This window comes from Lemur catta, chromosome 6 (assembly GCF_020740605.2).
Source record: "Lemur catta isolate mLemCat1 chromosome 6, mLemCat1.pri, whole genome shotgun sequence".
Taxonomy (NCBI): Eukaryota; Metazoa; Chordata; class Mammalia; order Primates; family Lemuridae; genus Lemur; species Lemur catta.
Window position 1 is genome coordinate 7164020 of NC_059133.1, and position 27817 is coordinate 7191836.

Genomic DNA, 27817 nt, shown 5'->3' on the forward strand with positions numbered 1-27817 from the left:
GCTTTTGACTCTGAACACCAAAGAGCTTTCCCACAGGCTACATCAATCTTCCTACCAACAGTGTATAAATGCTTTAGAGCCATAAAAATACTAACACCAGGCAACGTTTCTGCCAACATGACAGGAGAGAAACGGTACCTTATTTCAATTCTTAATTTAATATTGAACTCTTCTGGATTTTCTCCCCTCTAGTGAATTCTCTATTCTTATTCCCAATATTCACTAGGTTATTTATAATTTTTTCATAAATTTATAAAACTTAATTCCATATTCACATGTTGTACATTTACTTCTCAAATTCGTCTTTCAACCCTAAATATTTTTTGTTGTTAGAGAGATGCAGTAGCTGCATTTTTAAAACATAATCTTTCTACTTGTGACTTGTCTTTTTCTTCAGATAGGATCTCACTTTGTTGCCTGGGCTAGAGTGCAGTGGCATCATCATAGCTCACTGCAGCCTTAAACTCCTGGGCTCAAGTGATCCTCCTGCCTCAGCCCCCATATAGCTACGACTATAGGAATGCACCTGGCTAATTTTTAAATTTTTTGTAGATACATGGTCTTGCTATGTTGCCCAGGCTGGTCTCAAACTCCTGGCCTCCAGTAATCCTTGAGCCTCAGCCTCCCAAAATGCTGGGATTACAGGTGTAAGCCACCAAGAACAGTCTGATTTGTCTGTTACTAAGAAAAGCTCTTCTTTATCCCAAGATTATAAAAATAATCTGAATTTTCTATTTGAATCATTTCAAATTACTGGAATATGTGGATCACAGCTATAAAAGAGTAACCTGTCCAATTCCAGAGGATTGATCTTTAAAATTTGCATGTTTAATGAATTCTCCTATTGGCTGTTTTCACAGAAGAATATTTAGAGTTCCTGGATCTTATTTTAGTTACCAAGCAGTCCAATTCTATGCACTAATATGAGGTTTAATAGGAAGCAGAAAATGTAAAAGGGAAAATACCATTGCTTCAACATGGTATGACAGCACCAGGTACTCACAGGAACCTCTAAGAATACTTTTGGCATAAACTCTCAAAAGACTTCATTACTTACACTGTTGATTTCTCTTATCCCCAGCATTTTTGAGGGGGAGACACACGGGACAATCATGCCTTGTACAGTTCTTCCAGTGTGAAATGATTTGTCGAGAAGACGCACAGTGTGCCACTAAAAAGAAGAAAATATTTTCTCTAGAGCAGGTTATTTTTTTACATTAATAGCAATAATTTATTGATAACTTAACAAGTAAATACAACAAATGTATTAACTCCTGTCATCTTCATAACACCACAATAGGGTTGTTCCTATTAATACAGAATTTACAGTTGAGAAAACAGGCAAAAAATGGTTAAGTCATTTGCACACAGTCACAGAGTACCCAAAGTGAGATTCTAACTCAAGCAGTCTGGCTCTAGAGCCCTCGTTTTCACCACCATTCTGTACAACCTACTTAGTTCTCAGTAAAGGTATTGCAAACCAATATTATGACACATATGCCTATAAAGAGTTTTTAATGATTACACAAATTATATTAAATTAGGTAAAACTAGTTGAGTGAAAGTGTATTAAATTGGGCATTTGCCTATATGCAATTAGCAAACCCTCAATAATATGTAAGGTATGCTGTGCTGGGGCAAACCAAAGTCTCTTGAGGATCACAACAAAAGGGAAGACTTTTAAAATTTCTTCTCCTACCATAACACTAGATATTTGCTCACAAAATATCTGATTTTTTCAAGACAGACACTATCAGTTAAGCAGTCTCAAAACAGATTGTTTATAGCAGCTTTTTTCAAGATTGCCCCCAACAGGACACAGTCAACATGTTCTTTACCAAGTGAATGGATAAACCGGTGATACATCCAGACAATGGAATGCTCATTTTAAGAAAAAGGTATTTGTTTGTTTGTAGACAGGGCCTTGCTCTTTTGTCGGGGCTAGAGTGCAGTAGCATGATCACAGCTCTTGCAACCTCAAACTCCTGGGCTCAAGTAAGTGAGCGTCTTGCCTCATCCTCCTGAGCAGCTGGAAATACAGGCATGCACTTGGCTAATGCTGGTATTTTTGTAGAGACAGGGTCTCGTTATGTTGCTTACGCTGGTCTCAACCTCCTGGCCTGAAGTGATCCTCCCAAATTGTTAAGATTATAGGCCTGAGCCACTGCATCCAGCCTGGGATATTTTTTTAAAGCTTTACTGAGGTGTATAAACTGTACATGCTTAATGCATACATTTTGATGAGTTCACCTGTAATACCATCACCACAATCAAGGTACTAAACATATACATCACCTCAAAATAGACTTGATAACAGTTTCTCTCTTCCCCGACTGTAAATATTAACTGCTATGCACAGTAACCCCATGGGTCCACTCACCTTGGCAGGACTTGCCTGACTGGCAGTGTGTCATGTGGTTTAGGACATTCTTCATTGTGCGACAGTGGGGAAGGTTGCACTGCCTCACTTCCCCATTAGCCTGCTCCCGGCGCTGGCACTTGTGAGCATGCAAAAGGAGAACAAGCTGCTGCTGAATGAGCTTGCGCTTCTCTGGATCAGCTGTGTGTGCACCAGAACCCATGCCTTGGGCAACTGGAGTCACCAGGCCTGGCTGCTGGACCTGCGGGGCCGGTTGCTGGCCCTAACGGATATAACAATAAAGATACATTTAACAGTAGGTGTCATTGTGTGCTATCTTTTAATAAACAAGGTCTTAGATTATTTTCAATTAAAACCTTTTTTTGACACACACACAGGACTCAAATATAAATAAATGATGGCTCCTACCATCAAACAGCTCAATTTAGTAAGAAAACAAATTATAACATTACCAAATAATATAATCAACGTATGTAAAACATACAGAGAGCAAAAGCGAAAAGGACAACATGGTAAACTCCAGTGGACTAAGGAAAAAAGGAGGAGTCTGAAGTTATGAGCACATCCAAGGTTGGGTGTGGTGGCTCACACCTGTAATCCTAGCACTCTGGGAGGCCCAAGCAGGAGGATCACTTGAACTCAGGAGTTCAAGACCAGCCTGAGCAAGAACAAGACCCTGTCTCTACTAAAAACAGAAAAACTAGCCAGGCGCAGTGGCACTGCCTGTCAACCCAGCTACTTGGGAAGCTGAGGCAGGAGGATCCTAGGAGTCTGAGGTTGCAGTGAGCTACCACGATGCCACTGTACTCTAGCCAAGGCAAGAGAATGAGACTCTGTTTCAAAAAACAAAACAAAACAAAAAAACAAAGAAAGAAACTGAACCCTTCTCACTACCCCACTTCATGGGGAAAAAATTAAAAAAAATAAAAAAAAGCACGTCCAAGTTAGATTTTAAAGAACAATGAAGAGCTTCTTGGTAGACTCTGCAGGGGGTCTTTCAAGTGGGTGGAAAATTAGGTTTTGTAAACTCTGGAGGAAATTTAGTTTTTACAATAAAAAAGCAAAGATTTCTGAAGACAGAGATGCCATGTTTTGTTTTGTTTTTGAGACAGAGTCTCACTTTGTTACCCGGGCTAGAGTGCTGTGGCATCAGCCTAGCTCACAGCGACCTCAAACTCCTCGGCTCAAGCAATCCTACTGTCTCAGCCTCCCGAGTAGCTGGGACTGCAGGCATGCGCCACCATGCCCGACTAATTTTTTCTATATGTATTTTTAGATCTCCAGATAATTTCTTTCTATTTTTAGTACAGGCGGGGTCTCGCTCTTGCTCAGGCTGGTCTCGAACTCCTGAACTCAAACGATCCACCCGCCTCGGCTTCCCAGAGTGCTAGGATTACAGGCATGAGCCACCACGCCCGGCCGAGATGCCATGTTTTATTTATCTTTATATCTCTAGTACTTAGCTGAGTATCTGAAATACAGGCATTTATTGAACATATGATACAAAGTCAAAAACTAAAATATCTGTAAGAGAAATAAAATTATTATAGGACAATTTTTTACAAATGTGAATGCAGACTACTTGACACATTTACAACAAAAAAGTTTCACTTTAGAAAAAATGTTAGAATCTACTGACAATTTTCTAAAACAAACATCACTGTTTAAAACAATATGAAATTTCTGAGAGGGAAGTTACTTTTGTATAGTAGAAACAAATAAAATCAGTTGATATGGTCATTGAGAGTTGGGATCCTTTGCCAGAGAGTCCTTCTCAAAAGGAGAAAGGATCCACTTTCCTATCCTATACAAACACTCACAAGCCAAAGCTGATGAATGGCAGGTCCCTAAAACTTCACTGTAGCAGCCTACTCGCTCCTGTTTTAATCAGCACTCTTACTTATCAATAACCACAAGGAACTTTTAAAAACACCATACATAAGGAGAAACAAGCTTCCTTACTCACATGGGTCATCCATTACAGATCTATTGAAGCTCCTAGTTTGTACAAATCCTAGCGTGTGTACAGAAGGTATGAGAGTTTAACAATTATTTTGTTAAAATGCCAGTTTGAAAACAAATTTATAATTGATTAGTACTCACCATGTTGGGCATTCCTCCACCAGGAACTGCCTTTTTGTCCATTGCAAATGGAGATAAGCTATTTGGTAGCACAGTCTTTGTCTGAATCTGGAGACCAAGGCCACTAGCTCCAATCTGCTGTCCGGAATTCTGGGTATATGGGGAACCGTAAGGACTGGGGTTGTTCATCATTCCCATCTAAGAGTAAGAAACAGAAGAAAAATTAAACTTTAATCCTAATTTTATTCCCCATCCCATTTCACTTTTTTAATTTTCAAAGACAATTATAAAAGAAATCCTCTGCTTATATTAGAAAATACACTACATGAAAGTATGCTCATGAAAATACTTTTCAAAATCAACATCAAGGGCTGGGCAGTGACCCATGCCTGTAATCCTAGCACTCTGGGAGGCTGAGGCTGGAGGATCGCTTGAGCTCAGGAGTTTGAGACCAGCTTAAGCAAAAGCAAGACCCCGTCTCTACTAAAAATAGAAAAATTGGCCAGGCGGGGTGGTGCACACCTGTAGTCCCAGCCTCTCAGGAGGCTGAGGCATGAGGATTGCTTGAGCCCATGAGTTTGAGGTTGCTGTGAGCTAGGCTGACGCCACCACACTCTACACAGGGCAACAGGGTCAGACTATGTCTCCAAAAAAAAAAAAAAAAAATTAACATCAAGATCAAGATTAAGGGATCTCAGGCACAGTAAATTTAGTTATTTTGTAAATATTTGAGATAAAGGTGTTTTAGAAACAATTTTAAGCACTTCATTTAACGATAACTGCTGAACAAGGTTTGCCACTCATCTGCATTAAAAGTCACACATGATAGTAAGTTTATGCACTTTCATTTAAACTATGGCTAATTCAATTCAACTTAATAAGTCATCTGACCCTTAAGCATTTGAATGCTTATTGCAACATTTTGTTTATATAAAAGGAAAAAAACTGGTCGTTTAGGGATATGTCCTTTTTTATTTAGGGACACCTGATAATGGTGTTTTTAAAACTTTTTGATTCTGAATCCTTCAGATAGAGCATGCAGACCTCCAGACTCCTCACTATTCCTTGCTGCCTTAAACTTAGCTGCTCTATTCATTAAGTTACCAGCTTGGCCCTTTAAGTAATTTGACTTTGCAACTCGTATGTATTTTAAAAAGTAGGTTCTTCTCTGTATTTATGTTAAGTTTACCTGGAGCCATCATACTATAAATCATTAACTGAAAAATAATAGAGTATTAATTATTCAAAGACCAAATGTCTTACTGATAACAAGGATGAAACTTATAAAAAATCCATTTTCATTAATCTCTCAAATTAAATAAGTATTTTAAAGTCATCTTAAATAATTCAAACTGGGGTCAGCTTACATAAAGTTAGAAGCCACCCTCTCCCCTCTGCCCAATTCTATTCTTACACATAGCATCCCAACTATGAACCAATTACCATCCACTAGAAACATACAGCAAGCACTCAGAATGGTAACTCAGGATACTACAGTTACTGCTCAATTAAAAGAGTCATACTTCTCTAAAAAGGTCACAGAAAAAAAGAAAACGTCATAGCAGATTTCTATCCCTCTATGGCAGACCCAATCCTGTCAAAGGGTTTTGCAATTCTACCTCTAAATACACACAAACACACACACATCCCTCCCACGTATCCCTGCCCACTGTCACTGTCTTAATTCAAACCCCTCATCACTGCTTCTGTAGACTGTGTCTAACAGGTTTGCCTGCCTTCTGTCTTAATCTGTTTTATTAATGAAAGGAAAGAAGAAAAAAAAAAACCCCACCATGGTATACCAAGGTCTTCATGAGGCTTAACTCCTTATCTTACCATTTCCTTTACTGATTACTTATAAATCTGAAAGTATCATGTTCTAGAGCCTCTAGCATTTGCCTTAAGTTTTTCCTTTTCCCTACAACTGAGCAACGGTACACTTCCTTTCCTATTTTACTCCTTGATGTTAACCTGTAAAGGAAATAAATATGAAGTTCACAAAAAGGCAATTTAATTTCCATTTTCTGTTGCTTACTTAGGTGACACAATCATAAGAAAGACCTACAGATTCTACTTATCCTTGTAATTTCAAATGTTACCTGAGCTTTTTCTACTCTGCTACAAGTGTTCATGTCTTTGTTTATAATACAAAATAGGTGATAAAATAATATGCTAAAATGTGTGCTTCTTCTATCCACAGACTATGCACAAAAGGGAAAGAACCTCAGTTCATTTGTCTTTGTAGCCCCATCATCTCGTTGACTGAGGAAAACAGAAACTATAAAAGACACATAATAAACTATTTGAACTTCTATAAATAAATTTCAGTTCTTTAAATCATATGCATTTATCTATACTTTGCAAATCTATATCAATATGACATTTTTACCAGTTCAGGTTTGCCTTCGGTGAGAAGGCAAATAAAGAAAAAAGTTAAAGAACATTTACATTTTCCAGATGAGATTAGAGACTAAGAGGTAAATAACTTGCCTAATGTTCTGATGATGGGGGGGGGGAATGAGAATGACGAAAATGGCATGGTTTGGATCAAAGCATAAAAGAATAAGGTGGCCTGAATGGGAAGCCCAGAGTAAAAAACATACTGATTCAGCCTCCAATAATTGGAATTTTCTAAGTAAATCTGGCCAGTAAGATTATAGGAAAAGGTTGAAATGAAGTTCAGGCTACTTTTGGTAGTTTCCAATGTGGCTGCTGCCACATAAGCTTTTAAAGTACAGTGAAGCAGATAAATGTTAATCTAATACAGCTCCAATAATATGCATGCCTACGTGTGGGGGAGTTGTATTTCACTTAATTCTTTCCTATTACCACGGAAATTCGTAATAGACATAATATGAAAGCCATTCTATCAATAAAAGACCAAGAGACAATAAATTATACTTTTAAGAGTCTATTATTTGACTAAGTAGAATGCTGGAATTTGTAAGTTGCCTTAATGTCTCTTGCTAATAAACACAATGTCTTTATTCAAATACATCCCACTACAATCTGGTCCTTCATGACTGTTCACAGGCATTGCCTGCCTAGACCAACTGAATTTCAACTAGTTCCTGATATGGCTTGATCCCTCAATCAGGATGCATTACCTAGAAACTCCAAACTCACTCTATAGCAGACTACCGTGTCAAATACACAGATGGTACTGACTGCTGATCAGCTGAAAGTAATTGATTCCTGACACTTTTGATCACCCTGATCAACAAAATACTCCCAGGCTTTGCTTTTCCATCTCCCTCAGAGTTCTGCTGCCAGAGTTAGGAAATAAAATAACAACCTCCTCATCACTACCTCTTCTATTTCTTAAAGGCCCTTCTCTACTCCCCCACTAAATATAACAGAAAGGGAATATATTGTACTTAATTTCTGTTACACTGTAGTTAGTTATTTGATCTTGTCTTCTCTATAGTTAATGTGGTCCAGATGCCTAACTGCCCACCACCATATAGTTAGCCAGCTAAACTGAAAATGCAGAGGACGACAAAGCTCCACTAAAAGAAAAAGGGCCTACAAGGGACTTTTTTTCTTTTTTAAAAAAATCTGACTCTACAGGTTGCCTCTAAATTTCCAATATACTCAAAGCAGAAAGAGAACACAGGAACACAAAATAACACATGATAGGGACAAATACTAACCAATAGGAATAATAAAAAGCAGAACCCAAAACAAAGAATTTAACAGTTTAGGAACATTTAACACAGGGACTTAAATCCCTACAGGTCCTAATAAGACTTGCTGGCACCAGAGTACAGTAACACAATCAATATCGTATGTGTGATTCAAGATTCAACAAATAATAAAAACAAAATTAAACGACATTCAGGTATTTCCTGCTACCTACTGGCTTCAATAAATGTTCATGTTATGTATCCACATTCATGCTACATATGTGAGGCACTGTTAAAGCACTGGGGAATTAACAGTAAACAAAGATGACTAGAGATCCCTCAAACCCTCACTACATCCTGAACATTATTTTTCACACTCATTCTTTTGACTCCACTGCCCTAATTTCGGGCCTCATCACCTCATTAGGGCCCATTCCTCTTAAATTAATTTTCTACATCTAAAACCACATCCATCTAGATTGTAATTTGGGACATGAGACCCTACTATTTAAAATCTATCAAAATATGGCATTTCAGGTACAGCAAGCAAATTAGCAAGTGTAACATACCTACTAAGTGGCTGAGCCCATTTTGAACCCAGGCAGTATAACTCCAGGGCCAAAACCATTAATTAATGATACTTTTATTAGTTAACTTCATTCTCTCCTTTATACACAAAGAAGGCAATTGGGGAAAAGAATTTTCAAAAATTTCTTGTCATTGGCATTTTTTAGGGGGCAAACATATTGCCGTGTGAAATTATTTGAGAGGGAAATGATTTACTGAGAAGATTCCCAATATACAGCTAAGGAGAAGGAAGACTGGTACAGCCCAGATACAACTCAGGTAGTATGGTTCAAACTCTGTGTACTATATTCCACCTTTCACAGTAGCATTCTATAATCCATCAGAAATAATCTTAACATATAATACATTCTGTATGATTATTTTATGGTGACTTTAAAAACAAAGATGAGGGGGAAAGTATGATCTAAGTTTCTTCTCATAAACTTCCATTAGTCAGATTTTAGAAGACTGTTATAGTGGTAATGTCATAACCTGCCTGCACATCCTGAACCACAGACTCAACAATGAAAAGACCTGTACAAAAGCTGATGTCATTTGCCAGTAGGGTTCAAGTAATGACATCTCACTGAAAACTTCCTTACCTTCATTCCTGAATCTTAAGTATCACCACAGCTCTTATGGGGAGTTTAAGAAGAAATATAATGAGTACAGTTAACTATACAAGATCATTTTTTTAACACCCTGACATGAATTTATTTTAATCAACAGGAAAATACAGAAAAGACTTCTCTGCCACAAACACAAAATAAGTTGTTTCATAAAAACACTTACTTGTATATTAAGTGGGTCTCATCATATACCCCAATAACTTTAAATTTTATTTATTAAACACTTAGAGCTCTTATGTATCAGGGACTGATATAAGTGCTTTACAATTATCAATTAGGTGGGATTCATTAAAATAAGGAAATAAAATATCACCAACAATAAAATTCTTCATTTATTTATTTATTTTTGAAACAGAGTCTCACTCTGTTGCCCAGGTTAGAGTGCCATGACATCAGTCTAGCTCACAGCAACCTCAAATTCCTGGGGTCAAGCAATCCTCCTCCTTCAGCCTCCTGAATAGCTGGGACTACAGGCATGCGCCACCATGCCCAGCTAATTTTTCTATATATATTTTTAGCTGTCCATACAATTTCTTTCTATTTTTAGTAGAGACGGGGTCTTGCTCTTGCTCAGGCTGGTCTTGAACCCTCGAGCTTCCAAACGATCCACCCACCTCAGCCTCCCAGAGTGCTAGGATTACAGGTGTGAACCACCGTGCCCGGCCCCATAGTTGAAGTTTCATAGTAAACAAATGCACCTTAATGTCCATCAACTAATACAGAAAAATATCATTTAACAAAATTATTAGAATAACTGTATCTCTTACAAACCAGGGACATTCCAAGCAGCGGAAACAAATGAAGTCTCTATCTGAAGACTGTGTAATGCCAGCTACCTCAAAACTGTATTTTTATAAGGGGTCTACATGGCTAAACTAGACTTGGAAATGAGATGAAAATATTCCAATACTCGTATCAGACAGAACAGGAATTAGCTGGCCATCATTTGGAACTATGAAGGTACAGAATAACAAAGTCAGTTATAAAACTAACGTTTTACTTAAATTTAATATAAGCACTTCTTAAAACTTTTGACAGCACAGTAGAACCTTGGCATATAATATGTGGGAAATGCTACACAATGTAAGATTAAACATGAGCAGTTAAGAATAAATAACTGACCCTCAAGCCCTTCCAACATTGAAACACTCAGATGTGTATTGACTATGCACACAAACTAAAACTGCACTTACCTTAAGAGGCTGGGGGCCTCGTAATCCTGTTTGTCCTCCCATCTGGGGGGAGCCTTGCTGCAGTGGCTCAGTCATTAAGTTGCCAGCATTTCCCATGCCTGGGTTTGGGTACTGCATATTTGGTCGTCCCCGGCCTGCTCCAATCGAACCGTTCATGACTTGATTAGGCATTATCCCTTGTCCATTGCCTGCAGCCAACATTCCTGGATTCATGCCAACATTCATCCCTGTGTTCATTGCCATGGCAGGCTGATTTACTGGACTGTTCATCATACCTGTTGAGGACTGTGTGGGACCTTGATTTGGTCCACTAGTGCCCATTCCCATGTTGGGAGAAGTCAAGCCTGCCTGTGCCATTGGGCTTTTGACCATGCTATTTATCAAACCTAATCCAGGACTGTTCTGTTGGGCCTGGCTGGCCATAACTTGACCTGGGCCACCAACCCCCATATTGAGGTTAGGGGAACTACCAGACCGTAGCAATTCTGACAGCTGTTTATGTTTAGAGGCTGCATCTTGTACTATGCCAAGACTTGTTTGAAGCTGACTAATATCACCACCATTGGTTAGTCCCAATTCTGTAGAGTTGATTAATTCATCTGGTAAGTCATGCTCCAAGTCAAATAGAGAGCCAAAATCTAGAAGCAAAGAGGAAAGATAAAGGTTAAAGTTTAACAGAACCAAAATCAGAAATTGTTCTATATTTTTGTTCTGGATAAAATATGCATTAAATATCATTTCCAAACCTCCCTCCATGGAATACTATTATTTGTATTGCGGTTTTTCCATGTTACACTAAAAATTTTATGTTTTTTAAAATATATATATATTTTTTTAATTAAGGGGATATTTGGTTACACCAACAGGTTTAAATACTTTTAAGAATTGTACCTATAATAAGATCAGGGTCAAACAGGATTAAATGTTAGTACAACACCCATTACATGAGTGCTGACAGTTTGTATTGCTAGTCATGATAGATATGTAATTAAGTTGTATTAATATTCCGGAATTCCTAAGAAAGATTAAAATAACTTATCTAAGATACAACTAAATTCAGAATTAAAACAGAAGATTTAAAATATTCTAATACATTTAAAAAGACAACTGATGCAAAAGACCCACTTTTAGAACCATTTGTAGAACATCCAGTGTGAGCTGCAGGAAGACAGGGGCTGTCCATTTCTCACCAAGTCCTTATCACAATGTCTGTCACAAAGTAGATCCTTAAGAGGCCGAGAGAATGTTTTCGCATGATCTGTAGCCTGCATAATAGTTTTCCTTAACCAAAATCTAGCCAGAATAGAGTACAAAACCATGCCTCTGGCTCCTTCAACATACAAACTATCCCCACCATAATGGGGGTGCAAATTATAAATAAATGCAGGGTTTTCTCAACCTTGGCACTATTAACATTTTGGGCTGTATGGTAATTCTTTGTTGTGGAGGGAGAGGGGATTGTCTTGTGCACTGTAATATACTCAGCACATCCCTGGTCTCTCCACCTGATACCAGCAGCACCCATACCCCAATTGTGACAATCCAAAATGTCTCCAGACATCACCACATGTCTGTTGGAGGGACAAAATTGCTCCTGCCTGTATCTGTTGACAGTATTAAACTATTATAATAAATTGAGCTGTTTGAGTTTTCTTTCCTTTTAATTCTCCAAAGTAGTTTTTACATTAAAAAGGCATTACTGGTAAATAATTAAATATACCTGAATCTACAACTGATTTTCGTCCTATTAAAAAATAGTACATTTCTTGAAGACAAGATACTGCTTTAATGATCTTCTTGATCCAATTAATCTTGGCTCCTAAGTATAACCCTTCCTCTGTATGTCCCTTCTGTTCTTGTAGCATTCTACCATTTCACTAAAATGATCTGTGTCTGCCTCCCCCCTCTCCTCTCAACCTCCACCATCTCTTAACACCACCCTTCACTCCTCTATGCCCCCAGACTACAGCTCTTTGGGAAGGACATGTCTTAACATTCATACACCAACTCCTTGACTTGCCCAACTTAGTAAATATCTGGTCATATCTGAACTGAATTGTATCCCAGGATCTCAGGACATGATTTAGAGTCCAGGCTTTTACAAAATTCTTCTTTCATTTTGAAAACTCCTATGGGCCCCTCCATCAAAAAAAAAAACAAAAAGAATGTGTAATAAAACATGAATAGTTTTGGAATACAAAGAAAGTTTCAAATAAAACTGACCTAAAGCCAGTATTCATAGATGACTGTGTAACGTACTGACATATTTCCTGCTACTGATAAAATTTACAAAACTGAGATCACACTTTAATGTGCAATTTTTACTTTTCACCTGAAGGATCCAAGAAAATACTCTTTCCAATGCAGATGAAGAAAATTATTAAAAAAAAAATTCTATCATCAGGATACTGAACATAGAGGGGAAAAAATTTAAATAATTTCCACCAATTTAGAAATTTCAAAAATATACATAAGTGATACATTACAAGAAATCACCAAAAAACCTGAGTAATAATAATACATTTCAAAACTTAAAGGCTTATGTTAGAAAACAAGGCTAATACTTAATGAATTAAGCATGAGGTTATGTTAAAAAAACATACGAAGATGATGAATGACAAAAGCAACTATACGCGGGCGCAGTGGCTCATGCCTGTAATCCTAGCGCTCTGGGAAGCCGAGGCGGGTGGATCGCTCGAGGTCAGAAGTTTGAGACCAGCCTGAGCAAGACCCCATCTCTACTAAAAATAGAAATAAATTATCTGGACAACTAAAAATATATATAGAAAAAATTAGCCAGGCATGGTGGCGCATGCCTGTAGTCCCAGCTACTCGGGAGGCTGAGGCAGTAGGATCGCTTAAGCCCAGGAATTTGAGGTTGCTGTGAGCTAGGCTGATGCCAAGGCACTCACACTCTAGCCTGGGCAACAAAGGGAGACTCTGTCTCAAAAAAAATAAATAAATAAATAAAAATAAATAAAAGCAACTATAAGGGAAAGAGAAAAAAGACACACAACTGAGAGGGGTATCAGCAAAACCAAAAGTTGGTTTTCTGAAGAGAGTAATAAAAGATAAACTTCTGGGAAGGTTAAAAAAAAAATAAAATTAAAAGATAAAAAAATACTATTAATCAACTTTATGCAAAAAATTGAAAACCGACAAAATGAATAAACTCCTGGGAAAATAGCTAAACCTTAAAGAGAAATTATACAGGATACAAGATGTACAAGATACAAGTTTCTCCAACAAATTAATGGCATAAAAGGGGAGGGGGTGGAGAGTAGGAAGAGCTGTTATCTAAAAAAAAAGATTCAACTGGACGTACTGTATGGACTGTCTAGATCCTGATTCAAACAAACCAACTATAAAAACATTTAGACATGAGAATCAGGAAACTATAAATATAGACTGACCAGTGGGTGGTAGTAAGAAATTATTAATTTTAATGAGTATAACAATAGCATAGTAACAATTTTAAAATAAATCATTTTAACTAAAAGATACATATGAAAGTATTTCTGGTAAAATAATATGGCTGGAATTTGCTTTAAAATACTCCAGCAAAAAAAGGGATGGGGGCAAACAGTGGTACAAAATACTAGTAACTTGGAGTTGGGTAATAAGGCACATAGGAATTCCTTATTTTATTAAATTGAGGTTTCCCATTTATAAAACTTTAAAACGAGACATGGGAAGCCCGAATACTGTAATCCTTTTACTATTAGAGAAAATGAATCCTTGGTTAATCTTTCCATAAAGAAAGTACCATATCCAGATTGTTTTACCGGCATGTCCCATACTAAATTTTCGAAGAAAAGACAATCCAACCTAACAAACACTTCCAGAATATAAAGAATATTCTAAAAGCTATACATGGCCAGTAAAGAAAACATTCTCCTTCATTAACAAAGAATCAAGAATTTTTGGCCAGGCGCGGTGGCTCACGCCTGTAATCCTAGCACTCTGGGAGGCCTAGGAGGGTGGATCATTTGAGCTCAGGAGTTTGACACCAGCCTGAGCAAGAGCAAGACCCTGTCTCTACTAAAAAAAAAAAAAAAAAAAAAATAGAAAGAAATTATATGCCTAGCACTCTGGGAGGAAGAGGCGGGTGGATCGCTCAAGGTCAGGAGTTCAAGACCAGCCTCAGCAAGAGCGAGACCCTGTCTCTACTAAAAATAGAAAGAAATTATCTGGCCAACTAAAACATATATATAGAAAAAATTAGCCGGGCATGGTGGCACATGCCTGTAGTCCCAGCTACCCGGGAGGCTGAGGCAGTAGGATTGCTTAAGCCCAGGAGTTTGAGGTTGCTGTGAGCTAGGCTGACGCCACGGCACTCACTCTAGCTCGGGCAACAGAGCGAGACTCTGTCTCAAAAAAATAAAGAAATTATATGGACGACTAAAAATATATAGAGAAAAAATTAGCTGGGCATGGTGGCACATGCCTGTAGTCCCAGCTACTTGGGAGGCTGAGGCAGGAGGATCGCTTGAGCCCAGGAGTTTGAGGTTGCAATGAGCCACTGCACTCTAGCCCGGGCAACAGAGCAAGACCCTGTCTTGTGACCCTGTCTCAAAAACAAAACAAAACAACAATCTAAAAATTGAAGGCAACTTCTTTATACTAAAGTTTCTTCCAAAACCTAAAAACAAACAGCAAATATGCATAACAGACCATTCACAGTAGTCTCTTCAGTATCAGAACAAGACAAAGATACTCCAACCTCTTCTATTCAACATTGTACTGGAGTATTTAGCCAGAGCAATAATACAAGATAAATTACAAATAAAAAAAAAAAGAAAAGAAACAAAACTTACTGTCTGCAAATGATATAACTGTAGACACAGAAAATCCAAAGCAAATATATCAAAACACCACTGTACCCCATAAATATATACAATTATTTGTCAATTAAGGAAAAAAGAAAATACAAAACAAGTAATTGGAAATAGTGAGAGGTTAGCAAGGTGACTGGACATACAATAAATACTAATATAAACAAATCGAACTGCATCACCAGCAACAAATAGTTAGAAATGATTTTTAAATATAATTTATGGTAACATTTGGAAAAACTAAGAAAAAACCAACAATGCACAAAACACATATAAATTACAAAAGACTGCCTAAATAAATAGAATAATATTCCAAACACCTGAATAGAAATCCTCAGTATTAAAAGACATCCAATTCTTCCCCAATACTGATCTACAAATTCAATGCAATGCCAATCAAATTCCTAACAGTTTTTCAGGGAACCAGACAAGATGATGAAATAACTTTGTTTCCACCCCTGTATAACAGGAAAGTACCTACTTTGTATATGATTTGTGAGGATTAGATGAGTTAATATATATAAAGTGTTTAGAACTACATCTGACACATAACAAACACTATACACATGTTACCTATTACTATTATCCAAGGGACTCATTACACTATCAGGAGACAGGCTGGCTTATAATAATGAGAGCAAACACTTATCAGCCACTTTCAATGCGCTGGGCATTGTTCTTGGAACCTCAATTACTCTCATTAACTTTCTCAACAATCTCAGAAGTAGATAATAGCCACATGTACAAAACTCACTGAGGAGTAATTGGTTTCAGTAATATGAAGTCTTAACCGTAGGGCCTAGAGTGAGGACTTTAATTTAATCTGTACTACAGTCAAATCTATTATACTCAGTTGCTGTCTCATGTTTATGCAAACATTTAATACCACGTTACAAAGTTCTGCTCCACTGTGAAGCAGAGAGGAATGTTTGCAGTGGTACACCTTGAAAATAAAGGTTAGAGAGCTATTTATTTATTTATTGAAACAGGCCCAGCATGGTGGCTCCCGCCTGTAATCCTAGCACTTTGGGAGCCCAAGGCGGGTGGATGGTTTGAGCTCAGGAGTTCGAGACCAGCCTGAGCAACAGCGAGACCCCGTCTCTACTAAAAAATAGAAAGAAATTAACTGGACAACTAAAAATACATAGAAAAAATTAGCTGCGCATGGTGGCGCATGCCTGTAGTCCCAGCTACTCAGGAGGCTGAGGCAGAAGGATTGCTTGAGCCCAGGAGTTGGAGGTTGCTGTGAGCTAGGCTGACGCCATGGCACTCACTCTAACCGGGGCAACAAGAGTGAGACTCTGTCTCAAAAAAAAAAAAAGGAAAGAAAGAAAAGAAAAAGAAACAGAGTCTCGCTCTGTCACAAGGGATAGAGGGCTGTGGCGTCAGCCTAGCTCACAGCAACCTCAAACTCCTAGGCACAGGCGATCCTCCCACCTCAGCCTCCCGAGTAGCTGGGACTACGGGCACAGGCCATGATATCTGGCTAATTTTTCTATTTTTAGTAAGGCTAATTTTTTCTATTTTTAGTTAGAGACGGGGTCTCCCTCTTGCTCAGGCTGGTCTCCAACTCCTGACTTCGAGTGATCCTCTTGCCTCCGCCTCCGGCAGTGCTAGGATTACATGCATGAGCCACCATGTCTGGCCAAGGGTTGTTCTTTTTTAAATGGCAATCCATGGCTGGGCGTGGTGGCTCACGCCTGTAATCCTAGCAACTCTGGGAGGCCGAGGCGGGAGGATCGCTCAAGGTCAGGAATTTGAGACCACCCTGAGCAAGAGCGAGACCCCGTCTCTACTAAAAAAATAGAAAGAATAGAAAATATATATAGAGAGAGAGAAAAAATTAGCCGGGCATGGTGGCACATGCCTGCAGTCCAAGCTACTTGGGAGGCTGAGGCAGAAGGATCGCTTGAGCTCACCAGTTTCTGAGGTTGCTGTGAGCTAGGCTGATGCCACGGCACTCTACCCCAGGCAACAGAGCGAAGACTCTGTCTCAAAAAACAAAACAAAACAAAAAAAAGGCAATCCTGAACTTAATTTCAATAGACCCAACTGTAGTTAACACTACATGAGACCCACACTCAGCTTTCAACACAAAGATTGATCCCAAACTCCTGTTTTCCAGGATGGCTCACCTTTGTTATGACCTCAACTATGCACATCTTATCTTCTATCTTCTGTTACAGCTAAATATTTGTATGCATCTTCCTTCTTTACCAAATTTTAAGTATCTGAAGGATAGGGGTATAATTTAACAGACACTTATATTTCCTGAAGCACCTAGCAAGCACATGCTTGGAAAGATAATATTAGATAATATTAACTAGGTAATAGTTAATATAATAGTTAAATGTTTCCAGAAATATCTGGGTAATTATAATTTTATAAAGGTTCTCTTACCTCTACCTTATTTTTTTTTTTACTTTTTTACAAGTCAATTGTGAAGGTATTACCTCTACCTTAAAACCTTTATTTTCAACTACTATGTAGCTTAAATGTAGAAGACTATGTAAAAAATATATACTTTTTGGACCCCTGATCAAACAGACCCTATTATTTCATCTGATACCACTGACTATCAAGTTAGAGTCCTACTTTTTTTTGGGGGGGGCGGGGAGACAAGGTCTTGCTCTGTGCGACCAGGCTAGAGTGCAATGGTGTTATCATAGCTCACTGTAACCTCGAACTCCTGGGCCCAGTTGATCCTCCCAGCTCAGCATCCCTAAGTGCTGGGATTACAGGTGTGAGCCTCCTAAACTATTAGGATTGTGCCTCAAAAGTTCTAGAAATTTATGATTCCCAAATGCCATCAGCGGTATCTAAGTTGGCAAAGCTCACGTAGTCTAAATACTTAAATTTACAATCCAATTTTACAAGTTGTCTTGACCTTGTTGTAAATGTCACTTTCCAACCATGAACTTAAGTTACCTCTTCTATCAAGGTCTTAAAATTTATTCTACTTCCCTCACAGAGTTGTTTTAAGAACCAATGAGATGGTTCTTAAAGATTCCGAAAGATTCTAATATACTATATAAATGTGTATATTTATTATTAATCTTCTTTTTTGTCATTATATACCATATGGGGCAGAGTGAATGATTCTTAAGAATCAACTAGTACAAGGTTTCTATGTTTACTTGAAGGCACAGACACAATGAAAAGCTAAATAGTGCTGCCTTTAGAGAAATTAGGAGAATGAGGAGCCATCCTCTTCAGGCTACTCTTACAACCCTGCCTCTACTAAGAAGCACTTACATTTGAAAATTACTGATTCTCTCATTTTATAGATGCAGTAACCGATGCTAACTTTGGCTCCCCTAAGATAATACTATTTTGTTACTGAATATGGAATCTATTAAAATTCCCTGGATCCCAGGCCAATGTTCTTTCTATGTAAGAAAACAAAGACTTTACTTTTAGCCGTTGTTTAAGATTACTGCAATATAATTCTCTGAACATTTTCAAACTGAGAAAAATTTTTAACAAAATTTAAATAGTATGTTCCAACTAAGAAAAGCTACCTCATCGCTAAATAATCAGTTCTATGTCGGTAGGGTTAAGAGTACTAAGGTTCAAAAATCTCTTATGTGGATTTCATTTTAGCCACCAAATTTCAAATCTTTCCCATCAGATTTTTCTTCAAGCACTTCTCAGAATAAAACCTGAGCAGTGAATTGAGCAATGTATTGTAAAAAGGAAACTAATATATGAGATTATGTCTTTAGCCTGTCATAAATAGCAAATGAAACCCAGTGGTCTAAAAGTGGTAACAGGCCAGGCGCGCTGGCTCACGCCTGTAATCCTAGCACTCTGGGAGGCCGAGGCAGGAGGATCATTTAAGTTCAAGCTTTGAGACCAGCCTGAGCAAGAATGAGATCCCATCTCTACTAAAAATAGAAAAATTAGCTGGGCGAGTGTTGTGGTGCATGCCTGTAGTCCCAGCTACTCGGGAGGCTGAGGCAGAGGATCACCTGAGCCCAGGAGTTTGAGGTCGCTGTGAGCTAGGCTTATGCCACAGCACTCTACTCAGGGAAACAGTGAGACACTGTCTCAAAAAAAAGAAAATCAAAACTGGTAACAAATCAAGTCCCAAACTAAAAGTTGTATGTATGAAAGAAGAGGAAAAAAATTAAATTTAAATGACATAATTTAAACAAATCCCCTTGAACAGTGGGTTTTAGTACTGACCAGCCTCCATTTCAAGCCTCTTAACTAAGCTCCTCAGGTTCACTCTCTTCCTTCAAGAAAACGGAAAAAAAATAAAGGTTCAAATAACCTTCTCAGGCCCTGATCTCAACTTGCCCAGTGCAGGCAGTAGAGTTCAGATTAGCTGAATAAAATTTAGACATTCAATATGTATGAAACAACCTAGAGAGTTCTCTAACATAAGTTTAGGATTTTTATTCTAGAGAGAAAATTAATCTACTGAAGAATTTTTAAGCAAAATTATGGTATGAACAAACATGCATTTATTTATTAGAGACCATTCAGGCAAAGAGGATGAAGAATGAATTGGACAGACAAGTCTAGGTTCAGGGAGACTGGCTGGGAGGCTGCTGCTAGAGAAACAATGAAAACTAGCACTTATACCTGGAGCAGAAACACTAAACAGACAGAAGCATCAAAGAGGCCAATCAAAAGAACTCTCTTTCTCACTATAGGTGGAGGGTTAAGAGAAAAGAAAAAAAACAAGGATGTCTCCTAAGTTTCTGGCTTGGACAAGCGAAGAGTAGAGTGGTACAGTTATCCAGATAGGCAATCAGAGGAATACCTGGCGATGTGAGAGAGAAGCGTGGGGCTGAAGTCACTGCTAGGATACTTATGTAGAGATGTCTAGCAGGCACATAATTAATAGCTGTGGAGGCCGGGTGCGGTGGCTCACGCCTGTAATCCTAGCACTCTGGGAGGCCGAGGCGGGCGGATCGCTCAAGGTCAGGAGTTCGAGACCAGCCTGAGCAAGAGCGAGACCCCGTCTCTACTAAAAATAGAAAGAAATTACCTGGCCAACTAAAATATATATAGAAAAAATTAGCCGGGCATGGTGGCACATGCCTGTAGTCCCAGCTACTCGGGAGGCTGAGGCAGTAGGATCGCTTAAGCCCAGGAGTTTGAGGTTGCTGAGAGCTAGGCTGACGCCATGGCACTCACTCTAGCCCGGGCAACAAAGCAAGACTGTCTCAAAAAAAAAAAAAAAAAAAAAAAAAAAGCCGTGGAGCACCAAGAGAAGGTCTGTACAAAGGAGCTGTAAACCTGGGACAGAATAAGGTTGATCAAAGGTTATTTATCGGGCAAAAAGGAAAAGGAAAAGGCCCACCAGACAATGACCAACAAGGATGTTAACCAACAAAGGATGCTAAAACCTAACATTCACCAGTCCCTTCCATCAGGAATACTGTACTGGAACCTAGGTTCCAAGAAGGAATTGGTAGTGGTGTTCCACGCTCCAGAGAATCTACTGAATGTAGATAATAGAAGATAATTAATAATCTAGGAATGAGCAGTTTCAGTGGAGTTAGAGGAAAAGCCAGACTGCAGTGGTTTGGTAAGTAGGAGGTAGGCAAATAAAAGGAAGTGTTTTTTCTAGATAGTAAGGAGAGCTCTTAGGTATTTGTTTACTTTTACCCCCTTTTCTACTGACTGAAAATTTACAAATCTGAAATTTATTCCATAACCTCTTACCTATTCTGTGGCAAGTATTATAAAAACCTTATCACAAATGACTGCTAAAATGAATGAACTCACTATTCCAGTAAGACATTTCCTGCTTAGTATTTTCTTTTAATGATAAAGCATTTATTTATAGTCTTATAGTAAAGGGGGAAGCCTTAACTTGCAAGACAATTTTTCAACAGTACTTACAACATACTTTTTATTCCATGGAATGGAATCAAACATAGACTGAGACTACAGAGTATACCTAGAAATCAGTAAATGCCAGGAACGGAGTAGGAAAACGACAAAGAAATGAGGCCTAAATGCACAAAACCCTTCACTGGAATCTGCTGACCGCAGCCAGAACCAGGGCTGGATCACACCAGGGAGACAGGTTCCAGGACAGCAGGAAAGGAAGTGGGGTAAGGGCAGGGAAGGGTCCACACTGGGGTGTGGGTTTAGTACCAGGTAAATTGCTCTTGGTATTTACATACAAAATCAGTTGGTTCTATTTCTTAGAAATATACACAGAAAGAAATGAAGATTTGATCATTACTTTATGAATCTGTCGCTTTGCAATATCGACATCATCAGAAATAGGGACAATTTACTCAGATTCAAATTTCAGTAGCAGGAAATAAATATAAAAACATCACTGGCTAAACTTTTGTACCCCCACAATATGCTGGAAAAAAAAAAAACCATCACTAGCCCTCAATACAAAACCTCTACCTCACCCAATACTCACTCCCTGTCTCACCCCCAAATAACCACTCCCTGGGGGCTGCCACTTCACTGCTGCCATCTCCCATACATACCCCTAGAGTGTAATGTCAATCTCCATAAGGCTGGCATTGCAGGCTTAAACAGCTGCCTGAGAGAAGCAGGAGTGAAACATGCCAAAGACTCTGCGCTGCAAATCTTTCCCCGCTTTTCTTATATGCCACAAACTTCTTTAAGGATGTGGTCTTTCAATAGGAGTGATAAATAACATTTTAGAAAAAGGCCGGGCATGGTGGCTCAGGCCTGTAATCCTAGCACTCTGGGAGGCCAAGGTGGGAGGATCGCTGGAGGTTAGGAGTTCGAGACCAGCCTGAGCAAGAGTGAGACCCTGTCTCCACTAAAAATAGAAAGAATTATATGGACAGCTAAAAATACATACAGAAAAAATTAGCCAGGCATGATGGTGCATGCCTGTAGTCCCAGCTACTCGGGAGGCTTAGGCAGAAGGATTGCTTGAGTCCAGGAGTTTGAGGTTGCTGTGAGCTAGGCTGATGCCACGGCACTCTAGCCCAGGCAACAGAGTGAGACTCTGTCTCAAAAAAAAAAAAAAATCCTTAAAAAAGGAGGAGGGGTAATTCTGATTACTCCAATCTGGTTGTCTTCTCAAAGTAGAGCAGTTCACAGATTCACAAAGTCTATCAAACAGAGGTGAGGGTGGACTAGGAGAGGCCTGGGCAGGGCAGGAGTCCTCCAGGCACGTGCCCAGCAGGGCTGGAGGAGCTTACGTGCTCAGAGGTCCAGCCAGTCGGCCATCTTTCCTCCACAGAAAAAGCTGCCTAGTTGGGGTGTTTTGGTTTAAAAATTCCTGGTGGGGACAGGGAATCCCTGAAGGGAACACATTAAAAAAAAAAAACAGTGGAAATGGGGAAGGAGAACAAAAGTTGTTGTCCAAGAGCTTCTACATAAAAATAAAAATTTTTAAAAAAAAGGGAGAAAGAGAAGAATAAGGAGTCTCTTAAATGGTTCTGAGGGTTCTAACGATGAACTGAAAGGAGGATGAGACGATGGAGACAGTTTTTATTGCTGGCCTGCCCCGAGTAGCTTAGCTGCCTCCATCTGGAGTTTCTTCCTGCTTTGGGGCTCTTCAGGCTCCGACTCCAAGCTGGAGTCAGAGCCCCCATCAAAGGCAGTGATGGTGCTACCCTTGGCATTGGTGGAGACTGCTGTCTGAGGAGGGGTAGTTGGTCTGGAGTTGGGCACTTGACCTCGCCTTCTCCAGCGCACGGACTTGCTGCTCCAGAAGAGCATTCTGCCGCTTGAGGTCGTCAGTATCTTACTGACGTGTGTGGTTTTTTCCTTTGCATATATTGGATGTACTCTGTGGCTTTGTCTAGGTTTTGGGCTCGGGATGTCTTCTCTCCTTGGAGTGATGGGACTGAGTCCCACAAACTGTGAAAGCTGTCTTTAATGTGGTCCCTACATTTTTGTTCCAGTGTATTATGATGAGCCCATTTGTCAGCTGCAGATTGAAACCTCGGCTGAAGTTGCTCTTCATTGCTCTCCACCTCGATGTCATTGTTATCGCTCATTTCCTAAGGCCTAGGGAGCAGCCACTGTGGCCGCAGGGAGGAGAGGGGATGGAGGGGAGGGGGAAGTCACTGACAATAATCCAAGTCCCACCCCCCACACACACACACACCACGGTAAGAACCACCTCCTACCCTGCTTACTGAAGTATTAACCAATCAACATCATCAACAGCCTACTTCTACCAAATAGTCCATTGACAAGTTCCCTTAGACCTTTAATGATGCTCAAATACAAAATGACTCTGAGTAAAATGTTTCTTCATCTGAGTATACATTCAATCCAAACATAGTGATGTAAAATGTGACTGACAGGTCAGATTTAAAACTGATTTGAAAAGTTTAGCATAATATATGGTACATCTAAGGGACTGTTTATTACAAATGTGACAATTTAAATAAAAACCGGTTTGGATTAAACATGTGGGAAACTAGTGGAGTCAAAATATCCTTTCATTATTACATACTGGTTATATAGATCACCCTTGGTGTCTTCTGTATAGCTTGTTGTGGTCTTCACAGTATGTGAGGATCCTTATAAAATACCCTCAGCTCACTTAACATTCCCAAAAATTGAAAATAAACACAATTCCACAATACATGAGAAATCAGACAAATATTACCCACCACGAAATATATAAAGCATAACCTTCAAAATTAGGACCGTTAACAATATAATCCCAAACACTATAGCTGTGAGCATAAAATATTTTTTAGTTACTTAACTATGACGCAAAATCTAACTTAAAATAATTTTGGATCAAAATAATTCTACTACTTTAGTACCTCTTCCAATTACACATTTTTTCACTTACAAGGCTCAGATTATTTGTTGAATAAACAGGCTTATTTTTGTACTTTAGGTAAAGTGAAGTAAAATCAACTCAGCTCTGCTCTTAAACTGTGTTCATCACACAAAATACCAATAGTAGTTATTCTAAAATTAGTCAATTTTCACATACCCACTTAGAAGACAGAATTCATCTATTCCTTCTCTTCCCTTCAGCTAGTTTTCTCTGACACATTAAAATGCTTTAAAAAAGCATTCCAGATCTCAAAACCTTTATTTCTTTCATCTAACTCAGTGGTGAGGCCAGAGGATGAGTAGGAGCTAGACAGATGAAGAGTGAAACAACCTATAGGGGGAGGGAGGGAAGGCTTAGTTAATCTGGCAATTGAAAAGAAGCACAAACCCAGAGGAACAAAGTGAGTGATGAGGTGGGCAGAGATGAGAACACTCAGAGCCTCTAGTCCAGATTAGGGATTTGGGATTTCAAAGACTGGAGTTGAAAATCAAATCTGCATAACATAATTCTGGTAACCATTTAGCTAAACATTCAAACTACCAATCTCAGAAAGATCTCTATTTCTTACTGGTTTAGGACACTCTCTTAATACTGGATGGTTAAAAAGCATACATTTTAAAACACTACAGCCTTTAAAATAAGAATTTTGCAAATTTCACAAATTTCTCAGGTAAAACAATTTTCCTAACCTCCATTCAGTACTTTACTTGAAAAACAGTATTTTAAAATTAGCTGGGCATGATGGTGTGCTCCTGTAGTCCCAGTTACTTGGGAGGCTGAGACAGGAGGATCGCTTGAACCCAAAAGTTTAAGGTTGCTGTAAACTATGCTGATGCAACCGCACTCTAACCCTGGGGACAGAACAAGACTCTATCTAAAAAAAATAAAATAAAAAATAAAATAAAAATAGTATTTTAGTACTCCATAGATGAAGCAGAATTTCCCTAATCATATAAACAGTGTACCTAGCCAGGAAAGAAAGATGCTCAAACACATCAAACTACATAATTTGAAAGAACACTAAGAAAATTAAAATGAAATATCCATGCTGGAAAGACAGTTAAGACTCCTACTATTTCTAAAACAATTGGGAAAACCTGTGAGTTTTATATAAATCTGGATCAAAGGTGATAATCAATTACACAGGCTAACATAGCTAAGCATGCTGGCAGCTGTCAAATTTTGAAACCCAAAGGGCAAAAGTGCAAGCAAATTTCAAAATATGCACTCTTAACATGTCCTGCAACCAAGACTTCGAAAGGTGTACCTATACTTTGGGAAGATATTCACTTGAAGTTTTCTTTTTTTTTTTTTTGAGACAGAGTCTCACTTTGTTGCCCGGGCTAGAGTGAGTGCCCTGGCGTCAGTCTAGCTCACAGCAACCTCAAACTCCTGGGCTCAAGCAATCCCTCTGCCTCAGCCTCCCGAGTAGCTGGGACTACAGGCATGTGCCACCATGCCCGGCTAATTTTTATATATATATATATATATATATATATTTTTTTTTTAGCTGTCCAGATCATTTCTTTCTATTTTTAGTAGAGACGGGGTCTCGCTCTTGCTCAGGCTGGTCTCGAACCCCTGAGCTCAAACAATCCGCCTGCCTCGGCCTCCCAGAGTGCTAGGATTACAGGCGTTAGCCACCGCCCCCGGCCTTAAGTTTCAAATTTTAAACAGAGATGGAGTGTATAACTGATCAAGAATGATGGCCTGGCGTGGTCTGAAAATAACTACAAGATGAGGACACTGTTATTCATTAAAATCCCACCTTAAGAATCAACTCAATGACATATTCATATTAAACCTAAACTGCAAGCTAACTATCACTGAACATTTCTTGATTTTAAGCAAACTTTGGGGTTTTCTACAAGAGAATGCCTGTAGGGGATCCTAGATGGAGAAGCTACCACATCATCTATCATTTAAAAAAAAAAAAGTCTCCTAAAAACTGGGTATCTGTGAATGGTTTCAGAGTTGATATCTGCTATATTTTCTACATTTATGACAACTGGTAAACAAAACATGGGTCTTAATTCATTCTGGTAATTACAATTTACTAAAAACTCCCAAGGTAAATGATGACTTCATCTCAGAGGAGGTAAGTAACATACTCCTTGTCTTCCTGAAATTAGGTTTTTTTCTCTTCTGCTGATCCTGTACAGCGTCACCAGATTAGTCTTTCCCCAATCATGTCACTCTCTTGCTCATAAAATTTTTACCCTGATGGTAAGATAATGGCAAATTTCTTAGCATATTTGTCTTTCCACAATAGGACCCCAACATCTTTTTCCATCTGTCTCCCATAAAAACACCCCACTATACAGCCTATGTTCCAGCCACATCAGCACCACTTGTTTGTACTTGTTCCACGTGAAATAACTTTCCCAACTTTCCCTATTTCTAAGGTAAGTTACTTTCAGCTCCACCAATCCTGTTCAAATATACATTTTCTGTATGAAGTTTTCCACTAACACTCTAAATCCACTGTCAGAAATATTCCTTAACCTCTGCCTTCGCCCAAAATATTTTTTCAATTTATCAGAGCATAACTTATGGAAAAATTGTGAGTAAATGTATACCAACCCCACCAAATCCCTTAAGGTATTAAAAGCAAAAACCACCTTAATTCATCCTTACAATCCAAATGTCCAAGACTTGGTAGATATTCAGTGTCTGTTGGCTGAAATGAGATACAGATACACGAAATGAAAGCAGTGACTACGCAAATTCAGGAGAACTATACAACCTCAAAATGTCTAAAATTTAACTCATCACCATCCCCCAGTCATATCCACCCCAGTCCCCTCGACAAATACTTCTCTATGTTCTCCAACTTAGCAAACTGCCACCCATCCATCTACCCAAACTTGACAATTATCCTTGATTCCTCCATCTCACTATCTAACATCTAATCAATCACCAGCTTCTGTCCACCACCCATCTTCCCTCAAATATTTCCACTTCTTTCCATCTTCTATGCAATTACAGTTACAGTTGGGGACTGGTTCCAGGACCACCAACCATGATACCAAAATCCAAGGATGCTCAAAAGTCCCTGATACAAGCCATGCGAGGTAGCTCACACCTGTAATCCTAACACTGTGGGAGGCCGAGACAGGAGGATCGTTTAAGCTCAGGAGTTCGAGACCAGCCTGAGCAAGAGCGAGACCCCGTCTCTACTAAAAATAGAAAGAAATTATATGGATAACTAAAAATATATATAGAAAAAAATTAGCCAGGCATGGTGGCGCATGCCTGTAGTCCCAGCTACTCAGGAGGCTGAGGCAGGAGGATTGCTTGAACCCAGCCAGGAGTTTGAGGTTGCTGTGAGCTAGGCTGATCCCACGGCACTCTAGCCCAGGCAACAGATCTGTCTCAAAAAAAAAAAAAAAAAAAAAGTCCCTGACACAAAATGGCATAGTGTTTGCATATAACCTACACACATCCTCCAGTATACTTTAAATCATCTCTAGGTTACTTAAAATACCTAATACAATGTAAATGCTAATGTGAATAGTTGTTATACTGTATTGTTTAGGGAATGACAAGGGAAAAAAGCCTATACATGTTCAGTAGAGATAGCCATAATCCTTGTTTTTTCCCATATATTTTTGATCTGTGGTTGGTTGTACCTGTGAACGTGGAACCTACAAATACAGAAAGCCAACTTTATGGTACCTTCTTAATCTCTGTTACCATATTCTTATACTTCTAAAAACAATCTCTGGGTGGACAACA

At 38.9% G+C, this 27817-nt stretch overlaps 1 protein-coding gene and 1 pseudogene across 1 annotated transcript in view; both read right to left on the bottom strand.

Moving 5' to 3' along the window:
* EP300 (E1A binding protein p300) overlaps window positions 1–27817 on the bottom strand; it is a 79303-nt gene that overhangs the window by 44670 nt on the left and 6816 nt on the right. Inside the window, exons 2-5 of the mRNA XM_045554829.1 lie at window positions 10478–11115; window positions 4484–4660; window positions 2381–2642; window positions 1058–1171 (exon numbers count right to left, since the gene is read on the bottom strand). Coding sequence (XP_045410785.1) covers window positions 1058–1171; window positions 2381–2642; window positions 4484–4660; window positions 10478–11115 — 1191 coding nt within the window. The remainder of the gene's footprint in view (window positions 1–1057; window positions 1172–2380; window positions 2643–4483; window positions 4661–10477; window positions 11116–27817) is intronic.
* Window positions 22692–23375, bottom strand: LOC123640317 (annotated as a pseudogene).